The sequence below is a fragment of the Sinohyriopsis cumingii genome, chromosome 1 (assembly GCF_028554795.1).
Source record: "Sinohyriopsis cumingii isolate HCF-2022 chromosome 1, ASM2855479v2, whole genome shotgun sequence".
NCBI lineage: Eukaryota > Metazoa > Mollusca > Bivalvia > Unionida > Unionidae > Sinohyriopsis > Sinohyriopsis cumingii.
Window position 1 is genome coordinate 99974420 of NC_142961.1, and position 15482 is coordinate 99989901.

The 15482-nt window shown below is 35.8% G+C and overlaps 1 protein-coding gene across 1 annotated transcript in view; it reads right to left on the minus strand.

Moving 5' to 3' along the window:
• LOC149807437 (toll-like receptor 2) overlaps window positions 1-14782 on the minus strand; it is a 35118-nt gene extending 20336 nt beyond the window's left edge. Inside the window, exons 1-2 of the mRNA XM_089938628.1 lie at window positions 14751-14782; window positions 4107-4195 (exon numbers count right to left, since the gene is read on the minus strand). Of these exons, the coding sequence (XP_089794754.1) occupies window positions 4107-4195; window positions 14751-14766 (105 nt within the window). The 5' untranslated portion in view covers window positions 14767-14782. The remainder of the gene's footprint in view (window positions 1-4106; window positions 4196-14750) is intronic.
• Between the last annotated feature and the right edge of the window lie 700 nt (window positions 14783-15482).

Consider the following 15482-nt stretch of genomic DNA (forward strand, 5'->3'; position numbering starts at 1 on the left):
GTATTGGCATCCAGGAATAAGACAAACTTGGACAATGATTTTTTGTTGATAACACCATATTAGAAAGTCCCACACCAGTATGCAAAAGTCTGGGGATACGGTTCTGCCTTGCCATTTGAAATAAGTTACCACAGTAGAGTTGTGGAATATAATATGACTCCCTATCACATTAATAATTCCTGCCACCAGTGAAAGGCTTTAAAAATGTCCTTCATCTTGAGAATATTGATATGTAGATGTCGGTCATATTGGAGACCACACTCCACTGGTTTACCAGAAGATGGTAGTAGGTGTCCCCCCCCCCAGCTGTCTGTAGTTGCAGCCATAGAGACTGTGACCTTTGGCGATTTGTACTTGTTGATGAATATCTGCTGTGAGCCTTGTCTCTCCTTCTCCCTAATTAGACTATGTGACACTGTGATAGTATTTGGCAAAGGAAAACCAAATCGCAGAAGTATAACTGCAGTTATCTGACTATGATCAGTCTCTAGTAAAGGAAACAATTACTGAAATATAACTAGAATATATGTGTCAGTCTTATAGACTCTAGCAAATACCCCAAAAATTGATATGTATAGCTATGCTCTTTCGTTGACTTGGTCAATAATTGAGGACAGAGGTCTGACTACTCACATTTTGTTTCTTTTGTAATAAACAACATATTACATAGCTAATAAATGTTTATCATTTTAGTTTATGTATTAAGACCATTATTCTTTGGAGGCACTATGTTTACCAAGTTTGAGTATACACGAGTTCCGACTGGTTGGTTGCTAACAATGAAATAATCAGACCTGACCTTGTTTATGGATTTGATGGAAGTTACAATTAAGATGAGAGAGTATTTTCAGAAAATGGTTATTATGACATAGGTCTAGTGGAGATCTATACAGACCTGTGCACTCTATGCATTTTCTGTACTTTGTATGGAAAATTTAGCAAATTACAGAAATACGACGTTTAAGTGCTTAATCTAATTTTGTTTGGGGTTAAAATATAGAAAGTTCGTATTTAGCCCCTTCCCCCCACTGTCTGTAGTTGGATCCATAGAGACTCTGACCTCTGGCGTTTTGTACTTGTGGATATATACCTGCTGTGAACAATGTTAGATCATTCCAGTCTGCAAATAATACCTCATGTTTGAGCAAATGGGGATAAGTCGGTATAGAGGCAAACTTTGGGGTCTATTGAGATAAGATAACCATTTGTAACAGACGCAGGTTAAGGCAATCTAGGATGATGTGGTCCACTACCACGCTGAGCAAGAATATAAGACGAAGGAATTCCTGTGCGAAGAGAGAATCTCTGGACAGCAGTAAAGCTGCCATGGTCCTGATGTTCAATGCCCACTCTTGACAAGCGTGTACCCATTTTTACCTCTGTGTTGGATTCTTTACCAAGATGAACAAATTGTTAAGATGGCAATAGGTCAGATGTGTCCTTGTTGACGAGGAAACCCAGATTTGTAAGCAGCAGGGTTATCATATCGTGTTTTAATTAACTCACCAGACGTTTCTGCAGGATGTTGTCAAGGTATCTTGATGTCACGGACATGAGCCATAACATGGTTCATCAGACGAGTGTTGATCCAGTGAATGAAGAGTCCATATGGGAGAGATCGGAATTGATAAACAATTTTGCTTTAGGCGAAATGCAGGAACTTCCGGGAAGCTTTGTGAATATGGACATGAAGACATGCATATTTTAAGTTCATACTGATTGCAAAGTCTCTTTCCTGAACGGAATTCATAATGCACCACAGTGTTTTCATCAAAAACGAAATAGTGTGAATGAATTGACTGAGGGCACTTGCGTCAGTGACAGGGTGCAGAGTGCCATTTGTCTTTGAGACCAAGAATAGTCTGGAATAAAATCCTGGGGAATTATATTACCAGCAATTGAGAGACGGTCGATTATTTATTGGCACATGGTGGTGGCTTTGAATGGGTATGTTGGAATGTTTATAGCTGATGGGACTCTGAACAGTGATGCAGAATCCTTTGTGTGTGTGTGTGTTTTGGATTTTTAACGTAGCTTTAACAATTTTTCAGTCATATCGCTACGATGTCTACAGTGTGGCAGTTTAAAGTGATGTCTAGCACTAGGGCATCATGCCGCAGACATGTAGCATCATGTCCCACCCAGTCATATTATCCTGACACCAGGCCGACCAGTCCTAACACTAACCTCTTAATGCTGAGCGTCAAGCGAGGCAGCTGTTAGTACCAATTTTGTAAGTCTTTGGTATGACTCAGCCGGGGATCGAACCCATGACCTGCAGAATACTTTGTAAACCACTTATCAAGTCCAGTGATCATCAAGGCAAATATTGTCACATTTAGCAGCAAAGTACCTAAGCCATCCTCCTGCTAGGAGCTGTAGGAAGAACGTTGTGGAGGCAAGATCAGTTAATGAGAGATGGAGGCAATCATCAAGAGAAATTTTGGTGTAGGTGATTGTAAAGTGTTTTTTTCTCCACTTTGGTTTACAAGAACTATGGTTTTTGATGTGAGGAGCAATGATAGGATAATTTGACAGAGGCTTGTGATTAAGTCATGTCCCTTGTCCTTTTATTGGTTTCCCGAAATGCCCTTGTATCAGTGTTGTAATTCACGGGCGGGACAATTTGTCTCTTTATTGGCTTGTTTGCATACTTTGTCAATATGGCCGTTAAAAATGAGATTAAATGATAATGACTGTGACAACAGCTTGGTTTTATGATGACCCTTAAGGAAATTGGAGGTGGAGTGCAGTGCATCCCATTCTGCCATTTGTAAATATGCAGCTGCTGTGACGAAATTTGGCTAAAGAATGTTGACTATCTCTGTTCAAGACATGAGCCATTCTGGAGACTGACTCCCATGCATGTACCATGGACTTCGGAGTAAGAGATGATACGCTCTGTTCCTCCTGTTGGAAGATAGTCATCTATACCAAGTCTATTGGCTATCTAACTTCCAATCAAGTGTTGGGTGTGATTAAGGTATGTTTGATCCATACGAATAGTGTATGGTTTTGTCATCCCCAAAGCTGTGATGTCCCGGTCAACTGTTGGGGTTTCCAAATAAAATATTAGTGTATGGCAAGAGTAATACTGTCGACGAAAAAATGATGGAAGGCATCTTTGTGAGAAAAAAGACTGTTGATCCTGGGGTCTTGCAACTGATGATGCAAACAGTTCAATATCTAATTGGATTCTTCATTTTTCGTGATATGACCAACTGATGCTGGAGCTCTTGTTCAGGTGCTTGATAAGGTTGTAGGAGTGCAGAACTCTGGAAGTAAAAGGCATAAAACCTCTTCAATAGAAAGCACCAAAGGCTGAGTCTTCCCACGACATAGTGAAGTGAAGAAGGAACCAGAGAGCAAGCATCGTAGTATCTGCTTGTATGAGGATTCTTAAGCTCAATGAGTGCATGCTTCTCGACACGAATGGTAACTGAGATATTCATGGATTTTGTGGCCAACCCTTATATCAAGGAGATATCACTCCGCTTGACCGCCATCTAAGTAGATAACTTTAAGTTCATTTAGCTAAAAACTTTTATCTGGGAGAGCTTGATTTGCCAGGAAGAAATAGTTTTGCTAAGGTATTATGATTAGGTAACATATTTTCAAAAAAGAACCCAACATTTGTTTCAGATTTCAATTTGCTGTTTTTGCATCAGTCATTGCCATTCATCACTTAATGGTAGACGCATAATGCCCGCTGCAATGGTTCACATCTGTATAGTAACAGATGGTGTCCAGCACTATCTCAAAACATACCAACTGTAAAAAAATGTTATATATCCCGACAGACCATAATGAATTGAAAGTTTCCTAATGTTCTTAATGTTTGCCAATAAATATTTTCTTGATGTTTCCCATTGTTAGCAAGGAAAATAATGGGGGGGGGGGTAAATTATTGGGTGGGGAGGGGTACAATTATTTTAATTATGTAAAATACTTGCCTACTACTATTGCACTGTTTTCCTTTTCTAGTATGTCAGGTCCCAAGTCTATGACAATATTCCCTCAAATGAAAAGAACATTATCGCAGTTGATTCCATATTCATATTTGTGGTACATATAAACTTTGTTGCATCTATCACAAAACTACTTACAATTCCCTGTGTAATCTGTGTAGGTGTTGCTGCAGTGACGTGCTGTCTTCTTTCATCACTTCCTGGGAATTCTGGTGCTGTGTGACCTGCTGTATAAAAACAAAATGTTGTCAGCTTTAGCATTTCCACCATGACATTAAGTTTGAAATAGGATATTAAAATCTGCAATGTGAATACCTCAAATGAATTATATGCGGGTGCTGTGTATATTAATCATATGCACAAAACAGAAATTTGTGTGCGCAATGCGAGTACCGTGAACAACATAATATGTATGTGTCTTGTTTAATAGTTAGGGGTGAAATGATACACCTGTACTTGCACATCGATATGATTCACGATACGTAGCCTGCAATATGATACATATCGATACACATATGAACTTGATGGTCTTTCTGTCTTTGGAAGGTAGGTGGTGCCCTTTCATGTATGTAGGCATGTTGATGAAAAGATAACAATAATACTTTCAAACAGACTACCTGTTGGCTGCAGTGAGTTTTACCGAACGCTTTAAGCCATTTAATGGTGGCTCCATTAAACTCCTTTTGTTTTGTACAACATAAATGATTTGAAAACATATTATTACCAAGTTTGTGTCTCATTTATACTTGGAAGGCATCATGATGTTATCTTCAAAACAGAACTAATGATGCAATTTTCTCGTGCAAAGAAAATATCTAGAACAAATCCAGGAATGAGAATAAAGATGAATACCAACAAAATCTATCACATTTTATATCCCGCATATGTAAAAGATTGCTGCAGCCACAGCTACTTGTATTTGCTAGTGAAGAAGGCAAACTATTGACTACACCCATTCCTCTTCTAGAATTTTCTTTTAACTTACACAAGGTGATACGCTTGATCTGTTTGAAATATGACCGATCGTTCACTGGTTAAATATCTCTGCATAAAAGAGAAATTCCAAATCTGTTTCCCATGTACAATCTAAGGAAAGATGATGACAGAATGTTATCTTAAGGGAGACCACCCCCTTTATCAAAGAAAAAAGGAGGGTAGGAAGACATAGTCATAGGTCAATATTAATCTAAACTATAATATGTCTCTCTTTCTTCCTGTTCCACTTTCTTATAGCTCTACTGAAATCAACATATTTTACAGATGTAACCACTAGTTGTGTAAACATTAAAATGTTAATTAATTCTGAGAATATTCTGCTCCTTTACTTTGTGTCAATATTGTTCTGAGCTTTTTCTGAAGGGGCATACGTATATATATATAGCTAGCTTTGTCAGCCTGAATGTGTTGGGAAACTGATCTGTTTGACTGTTATGTACAATTTTCCACAGATCACAGATATTGTCTTTTGGACACATCTGCTCTAAAATAGGATTTTTCACTAATATAATCTCCCTTAATTAAAACAGTAGTTTGCGGATTACTATGCCAAACTTCTTATATGTTCCATAATGGTATATAAATACATTTAGTCCATCAGTCTCTGTGCAGACAGAGGTATTAACATAAATATCTTTACTTTTTAATTGCATTTTCTTAACCATTATTTTATTCATTTTATCTTAACCCTGATATGGTATATGTATATAGTTTTGTAGCATATGATCCGCAGTACAAATATGATTAATTAAAAAATGAAAATATACTTCTAGTTTTAAATTGTCTTATTTTAATTATGTTCAGTATTCTGTCTTCTGTACATTTAATTACAAAATGCCACTGAACGGGTCATACCGTCTATGTTTTGTCCATCCAGTATATACATCTGATACATCTGACTCGTATTTAACACCCTTTCGGGTTCAAAATCACTCACTGGTATCTCCATTAACACTTTTCCAGCTCCAATAATCTGACATACTTCATAAGTTCAAAATTATTGTCATCATTACTATCATCAGCAAACATTTGCCGAATAAAATCGTAATGAACCGCGCCGGGAATCAGACATTTTGGGTTTTCTAGGTAGCCCGTATTTTAAACAGTCACGCATTTGTAAACTTTTCTTCATGAATGTTCAAACTACACCATAATTTGTATTCCTTGGCAGGTTGTTCTAATCAAATTTAGTTTCGCAACCATTTATATCGCGCTTGAACCCAAATGTGGAACAGTTGCTACCCAATAAACAGATGTCGCAACACGAAAGGTTAAATAAAAATTGAATACTTTGCAGATCACATTTCATATGAGGAACATTCAACAAATTTGCGGGAGTTCTCAAGTTTCACTGTTCTCCAAGAGCACAAATTCGTACAAATTTTGCACGAGTCATGCAATGGCAAACCCTGACAGCATATTTGCTTATGTACTTGACATATCTAATTACTTTCCGGCGAAACATTTCTGTGGCTCTGCCAATACTTCCTGTATGTCACGCAGAGAATAAGCTACATTGATTTCTGATTGGTGGTTACTTTTTGACCTGGAGTGGAACAAGCAATAACCACAAATGAGAATTAAATGTAACATATTTAAATGTAACATATTTCAACGTACAACACAACGGTAGCGTAGCTTTCAAATAAATCAAAGAAGTCAGGTTGCAATTCAAAGTATAAACATGGCGTGAAAGTTGTTATTAAATGATGAGCAAAATACTTCATTAAACATGTGGAACACGTTTGGAATGTATATTATACCCTGCACATACTTTTGGGTTAAGATAATTAGCATGGAATGGGGGGGGGGGAGATTACAAACCAAGTCACTTTGTGTTAATTTATAGAGGATGAGTGGGTATTCTCCAATAATCTTTTTCCTTGTTGCTAAGAGAGCCTGTGACTCTAAATGCTGTTTCAGATGGATTATAATTTTACAGAATAACAAGGCAAATAATAATAGTCATGACTGCTGAAGACTAAAATAACAGGCATATGGTAAGCAGCACTTTGTATCGATTCTCCATCTCTTGTATCGATATGTGTATCATTTCAGCAAAAGTATTGATGCATCAATATATCGATCAATCGTTTCACCCCTATTAATAGTCGTATGTAAACAATTGAAATGTGTGTGTGTGCAATGTGAGTACCATCGATTGCATATGCTATATACGTGTCGTGTTTAACTTTCCTGAGTACAGAACCGAAATTTGTGTGTGCAATTTGAGTACCATGAATGGCATATACTACATGTTGTGTCTAATAGTCCAATGTATAATTTGTGTGTGCAATTTGGGTACCATGAATGACATAATACAGATGTATTGTGTTTAATAGCCCTATGTACAGAACTGCAATTTCTGTGCACAATGTGAGTACCATGAATGACAATAGATATGTATCGTGTTTAATACCCTATGCACATAACTGCGATCGTTGTGTCCAATGTACCATAAAGGACATATAATACATACATGTTGTGTTTAAGAGTTATATGAACCTTAAATGATAGAAGTTTGTGTTGTAATTAATAGTCCTATGTACATAAGGAAAAATATGTGTGTGTGCCATTTGAGTACCATGAATGGCATATAATATGTATATGCTGTGTTTATTCATCATATATATATATATATATATATATAGTTATCATGACAGGACTGACATAAACTAGTTCTTTATAGCATGCGACAATGCATAAGAATAAGTACTTATTTGTTCATGTGACGGTGATTATTGGGCAGGTCTAACTCAAATTAGTTCTTTATAGCATGCCAGAATCAATGATAACTTTTGTTACATGTGATGACAAACATTTCTACTACTTTCAACCAGTACCTCTAACTGACAGTCAATTAAATTTATTAATGTGAACTTGTTTTTTTTTTAAATCAGTTGTACACTGTACTTTCAATTCTATGCAATCATGAATTTTAGACGATGGCCCAAGCAAATGTGTTTCCAGCTCTATGCAAGTATGAGTTTCAGATAAAAGAACATTTCAAGAAGCTATAACATACTGCGCAATGCAGCATTTGGTTCTCATTTGTATGGCCAGACCCTGGATGTTCTTTACTCTTTATCAACCATGGCAATAGTTGGTTCATACTTGTATCATCAGGCCCAAGATGAGGTTTTGTTAATTAAATGCTAGAATCAAGATGTGTACTTTATTCACTTTTTGGGTCATTTCTGGGGATATATCGATGAACAATACATATATTTAGACTGAAAAATACATATATTTAGACTGAACAATACTTATATTTAGATTGAACAGACCCGAGTTCACCCGAAACACAAACGGGGCCGCTAGATCTACAGCATGTTGGATTTGCATGATGTCGGACTTTTCTTTTATTCCACCTCCTTTATTTGATTCAAAAGACGTAATAACACAATAATACAAAAGAGGCAAGCTTTAAATTCAGTGCATCAGTACATCAAATACTTCCAATAGTCAGATATCAAAACACGGTCAGCACATAATCATGGTCTCTGAGAAATGCTTGCAGATACAGTTGTCTTGATAGATTGACACATTTTACCTTTAAATTGTTATGTGATTTTGATTCGATTTATATTTGATTTAATTTAATTGTTTGTAAGTTTTAAAATATTTTTATTTTTATTTCATTACATGTTAAGTAATATAATTGTGGTTACTAAGAATGTTACATTTTCTAGAAATTAGTTTGACCTGACTGCTTATTCGAAAACACCTAAAAATATAACTTTGTATCTTTTTGCTGACATAGTTCCTAATCTTGATTGAAAATCAAGTAAACAACTTCTGTTTTTAATTTATTTTTATTGTGGGATACATAAAGTGAGATCGAGGCTGTACTGGAATATGTGACCTTAGACATGTAATTGCTTCTATCCTGTTATGGAATGTGATCACGTGACCCTAATATGGGTATCTATGTTGTGTTGTTTCTGACTATATCACCTTTGTCTATAGAGAAATTAGTGTGGTTTTTACACTGGAACGTGTTTGTTTGTGAGCCGTTTGGAGTTACATTTCAATTTGTATTCAAAATAATTGGATTCTGACATATTATTTATATTTATTCCAGGAAATATTTGGGTACTCATATAGAAGTCTTGGTCAAAGATATTTCTTGAAATTTTATTCAGAAATTCAAACACCTGAATATTGTTAGTGAAACCACAAAGAACTGTAGACAAAACAGCACAATACTAGCTAAAGTATACTCCATCGCCTTCCATTTTGGAGTATTCGTCAGTACTAGAACTTTTCACTTCCTGGACTTCAAATTTAAGTTGTAGAAAAATGAATTGGTAATTGTCTTTTACTTGTTATGTATTTTGCAATAAATTCATTGCACTTTCGGAAACTGGTGGTTTTAGTCTGCATAAGTTGTTTTCCCTATTTTAATAACTGCAAAAAATTCATATACTATGAACTAAATTAGGTTGATATTTTTTTAAAAGGGGTCATGTGCAGCCAGTTTGGTTTATTATTTTCTTAGATCTACTATAAATGCAAACAAATTCACCTTACATCTGCAGCTCTCTCAGAAGCATATAATATCTGTAGAGCACCACCAAAATACAGTTGGCTTAGGTTATATTATAATAATACATGTTTAAACTTCCTCAGTTTTCCAATTAGCATTTGAGTCAATATGAGTACTTCAAGTGCCATTGCATGACAAAATAGTTCCCAGATGCTGATGTGATGCAACAAATCGAACCATCTCACCCAAAAGTTCAAGGCATGGTATAAATTAAAGATCCTTGTTGGTGACAAGATGCACTCTGTTTTAGGTGGATTTAAATAAACAAGCATTCAGTAAATTTTACAGACTTTTATTTGTCAAGAACCTTAACACATCAGAAACAAACACTTTGCTAACACTAAAAGGTTCACAAATATATTATTAATTGTTTGATAAATTATTAGCTTGTGACGAAAGTTAAAGCTGTGCATGTTTAGAATGACATACAGACTAGTTTAGAATTGTATTAGTGTTTATATCCCTGTTAATATGCAAAAGTTTCTCCCTTCACAGATCCAGTTTCAACGTATATTTTAAGTTTCCCTTCAAGTCTTGCTTTCATTTTTTAATAATTCATTTATAACCTAAACAGGTGGTGGACATGTTTTATGGACTAAACAAATCTTTGAAATTAATTCTAACCTACACAGGTGGTGGAATTAAATGGTTTAGAACCTACAAAGGCATTGGGCATGGTTTATGGACTAAGTACATCTTTGAAATGGTTTTAATTGTTGTTGTAGGGTTTACTACCATTTTTCAGCACAGGATAGGCTATATATGGTGGCCAGTATTAATGGTGGAGGAAGAACCCGTGAAAACCCCGGAAAGAACCACAGACCTACGAGAAGCTACTGGCAAACTTTCTCACATACCCACATTAGCCAAATCCGAGACTCGAACCCACACAGACAGAGGTGAGACGGCAGTGATCAGTAACTGAGAGCGATTTAGACCACTTGTCGATTCGGGGCCCCGAAATGGTTTTAACCTAAACATGTTCTGGCAATGATTTGTGTGCAAAGTACATAACTGAAATGATTTATAACCTAAACAGGTGACGAACATGGTTTACAGACTAGGTACACATATGGAATAATGTATAACCCACATAGGTGATGGGCATGGCTTATGGACAAACTAACTAACCATGCAATGATGTATAACCTACATAGGTGATGGGCATGGCTTATGGACTAACTAACTAACTATGGAATGATGTATAACCTACATTGGTGATGGACGTGGCTTATGGACTAACTAGCTAATTATCGAATGATGGATAACCCACATAGGTGATGGACGTGGCTTATGGACTAACTAACTAACTATCGAATGATGTATAACCCACATAGGTGATGGACGTTGCTTATGGACTAACTAACTAACTATCGAATGATGTATAACCCACATAGGTCATGGACATGGCTTATGGACTAACTAACTAACTATCGAATGATGTATAACCCACATAGGTAATGGGCATGGCTTATGGACTAACTAACTAATCATGGAATGATGTATAACCTACATAGGTGATGGACATGGCTTATGGACTAACTAACTAACTATCGAATGATGTATAACCCACATAGGTGATGGACGTGGCTTATGGACTAACTAACTAACTATCGAATGATGTATAACCCACATAGATAATGTGCATGGCTTATGGACTAACTAAATAATCATGGAATGATGTATAACCTACATAGGTGATTGACATGGCTTATGGACTAACTAACTATGGAATGATGTGTAACCCGCATAGGTGATGGACATGGCTTATGGACAAACTAACTAATTATGGAATGATGTATAACCCACATAGATAATGGGCATGGCTTATGAACAAACTAACTAACCATGGAATGATGTATAACCCACACAGGTGATGGACATGGCTTATGGAATAACTAACTAACTATCGAATGATGTATAACCCACATAGGTGATGGACGTGGCTTATGGACTAACTAACTAATTATGGAATGATGTATAACCCACATAGATAATGGGCATGGCTTATGGACTAACTAACTAATCATGGAATGATGTATAACCTACATAGGTGATGGACATGGCTTATGGACTAACTAACTATGGAATGATGTGTAACCCACATAGGTGATGGACATGGCTTATGGACAAACTAACTAATTATGGAATGATGTATAACCCACATAGATAATGGGCATGGCTTATGAACAAACTAACTAATTATGGAATGATGTATAACCCACATAGATAATGGACATGGCTTATGGACTAACTAACTAATTATGGAATGATGTATAACCCACATAGGTGATGGACATGGCTTATGGACTAACTAACTAATTATGGAATGATGTATAACCTACATTGGTGATGGACATGGCTTATGGACTAACTAGCTAATTATGGAATGATGTATAAACCTACATTGGTGATGGACATGGCTTATGGACTAACTAACTAATTATGGAATGATGTATAACCTACATAGGTGATAGACATGGCTTATGGACTAACTAACTAATTATGGAATGATGTATAATCTACATTGGTGATGGACATGGCTTATGGACTAACTAACTATGGAATGATGTGTAATCCACATAGGTGTTGGGCATGGCTTATGGACTAACTAATTATGGAATGATGTATAACCTACATTGGTGATGGACGTGGCTTATGGACTAACTAACTATGGAATGATGTGTAACCCACATAGGTGATGGGCATGGCTTATGGACTAACTAACTAATTATGGAATGATGTATAACCTACATTGGTGATGGACATGGCTTATGGACTAACTAACTATGGAATGATTTGTAACCCACATAGGTGTTGGGCATGGCTTATGGACTAACTAACTAATTATGGAATGATGTATAACCCACACAGGTGATGGACATGGCTTATGGACTAACTAACTAATTATGGAATGATGTATAACCTACATTGGTGATGGACATGGCTTATGGACTAACTAACTATGGAATGATGTATAACCCACATAGGTGATGGACATGGCTTATGGACTAACTAACTAATTATGGAATGATGTATAACCTACATTGGTGATGGACATGGCTTATGGACTAACCAACTATGGAATGATGTGCAACCCACATAGGTGATGGGCATGGCTTATGGACTAACTAACTAATTATGGAATGATGTATAACCCACACAGGTGATAGACATGGCTTATGGACTAACTAACTAACTATCGAATGATGTATAACCCACACAGGTGATGGACATGGCTTATGGACTAACTAACTAACTATCGAATGATGTATAACCTACATAGGTGATGGACATGGCTTATGGACTAACTAACTAATTATGGAATGATGTATAACCTACATAGGTGATGGACATGGCTTATGGACCAACTAACTAACTATGGAATGATGTGTAACCAACATAGGTGATGGGCATGGCTTATGGACTAACTAACTAATTATGGAATGATGTATAACCCACACAGGTGATGGACATGGCTTATGAACTAACTAACTATCGAATGATGTATAACCTACATAGGTGATGGACATGGCTTATGGACTAACTAACTAATTATGGAATGATGTATAACCCACACAGGTGATGGACATGGCTTATGAACTAACTAACTATCGAATGATGTATAACCTACATAGGTGATGGACATGGCTTATGGACTAACTAACTAATTATGGAATGATGTATAACCCACACAGGTGATGGACATGGCTTATGGACTAACTAACTAATTATGGAATGATGTATAACCTACATTGGTGATGGACATGGCTTATGGACTAACTAACTATGGAACGATGCATAACCCACATAGGTGATGGACATGGCTTATGGACTAACTAAATAATTATGGAATGATGTATAACCTACATTGGTGATGGACATGGCTTATGGACTAACCAACTATGGAATGATGTGTAACCCACATAGGTGATGGGCATGGCTTATGGACTAACTAACTAATTATGGAATGATGTATAACCCACACAGGTGATAGACATGGCTTATGGACTAACTAACTATCGAATGATGTATAACCCACACAGGTGATGGACATGGCTTATGGACTAACTAACTAACTATCGAATGATGTATAACCTACATAGGTGATGGACATGGCTTATGGACTAACTAACTAATTATGGAATGATGTATAACCTACATAGGTGATGGACATGGCTTATGGACTAACTAACTAACTATGGAATGATGTGTAACCAACATAGGTGATGGGCATGGCTTATGGACTAACTAACTAATTATGGAATGATGTATAACCCACACAGGTGATGGACATGGCTTATGAACTAACTAACTATCGAATGATGTATAACCTACATAGGTGATGGACATGGCTTATGGACTAACTAACTAATTATGGAATGATGTATAACCTACCTTGGTGATGGACATGGCTTATGGACTAACTAACTATGGAATGATGTGTAACCCACATAGGTGATGGGCATGGCTTATGGACTAACTAACTAATTATGGAATGATGTATAACCCACATAGGTCATGGACATGGCTTATGGACTAAATTCATCTTTAAAATTACATCAACTTACATTTAAGCTTATGAGCGAGTTTAAATTGGCTTATATTTCATTTAAAGATGGGACCATCTTCAGAAGTTGGCACTAGCAATACCAATCAAACTGTTTAATTAAACTATTTTATCAGATCACATGTTTTGAAAGTCATTTCTGAACAACACGTGTAAATATACTTTAAAAAAACCTGTAGTTTGTTGTAAATCAAGAAAAGAAACTTAAGCACGACTGATGGATGGATATCTATTTATTGGCAGGATATATATTGGCAAGACATATTGCAAAGACTGAGATTAGAAGAATACATGGACATACATGCCAACACTCCAGTGAGTATAATCATATTAATCGCTAATATATTTGCAAAAATGCGTAAACTGGAAATAAAACTGCAATCCTGCAATCTGTTCATTAATACAATAATTACAGTACACTGTTTGAAAAAAAAAAAATTATTATTACTGCTAACCTGTCTCACAGATATTAGAAAGACAAACACTGGAAGAACAAATACTGGTGCAGAATACAAAATTTATCAAATGTGTCATAATGTTAAGAAGAAAGGGATATATATAATTTCTGTAATCGCTAAAATTCTCCCAAATAGTGCAAAATTTAATTTTCTAAAGAAAACACAGTTATGTTATGCAAAGCAAGGAAGGTCAGAAACATCAACATTACCTTCTGACTGTGTCATTTCCAGGTCCTGTGATTTGACTGTAAGTAGATGGAATGTCAGTAACTTTATCATTAAAATGTATATGTTGAAGGTATTGCATTATGTTAAATCAATACATTCATCACAATAAAAACATTTCATCATGCTAAATCAACATAATCATCACAAAAAACATTTCATCAAGCCTATTATGACTTGTATAATTTTACTTTGCATGCTGTTTATGAAAATAGTACATGTAATGGTTCATGTTTTCATGACTTGATTCTTTTTTTTACAACAATGATATCACCAGGATCATTTGTTTGTACAAATTTAAAAGACTGAATTTATGTACCTTTAATTTATTATTAAATTCTTTTTCATGTATCATATGTTCATTTAATCTGGAAATTGTTGCTTCACCTACCAACCAAAATATCGAATCCCCAGGATGACAAGTATATGACTTAATGTGTCATTCTTCTCAAACATGTAGCTGGGGATTGTGTAACACACAAAATCAACACAGAATAGGCGATTGTGTAACACACAAAATCAACACAGAATAGGGGATTGTGTAACACACAAAATCAACACAGAATAGGGGATTGTGTAACAAACACAATCAACACAGAATAGGGAATTGTGTAACATACAAAATGAATGAAGATAAAAAAAATTGCATAAAAAACATAATGAATGTAGAATAGGGAATTATGTAAATACCAAAATAAGGGTTGAATAGGAGATTG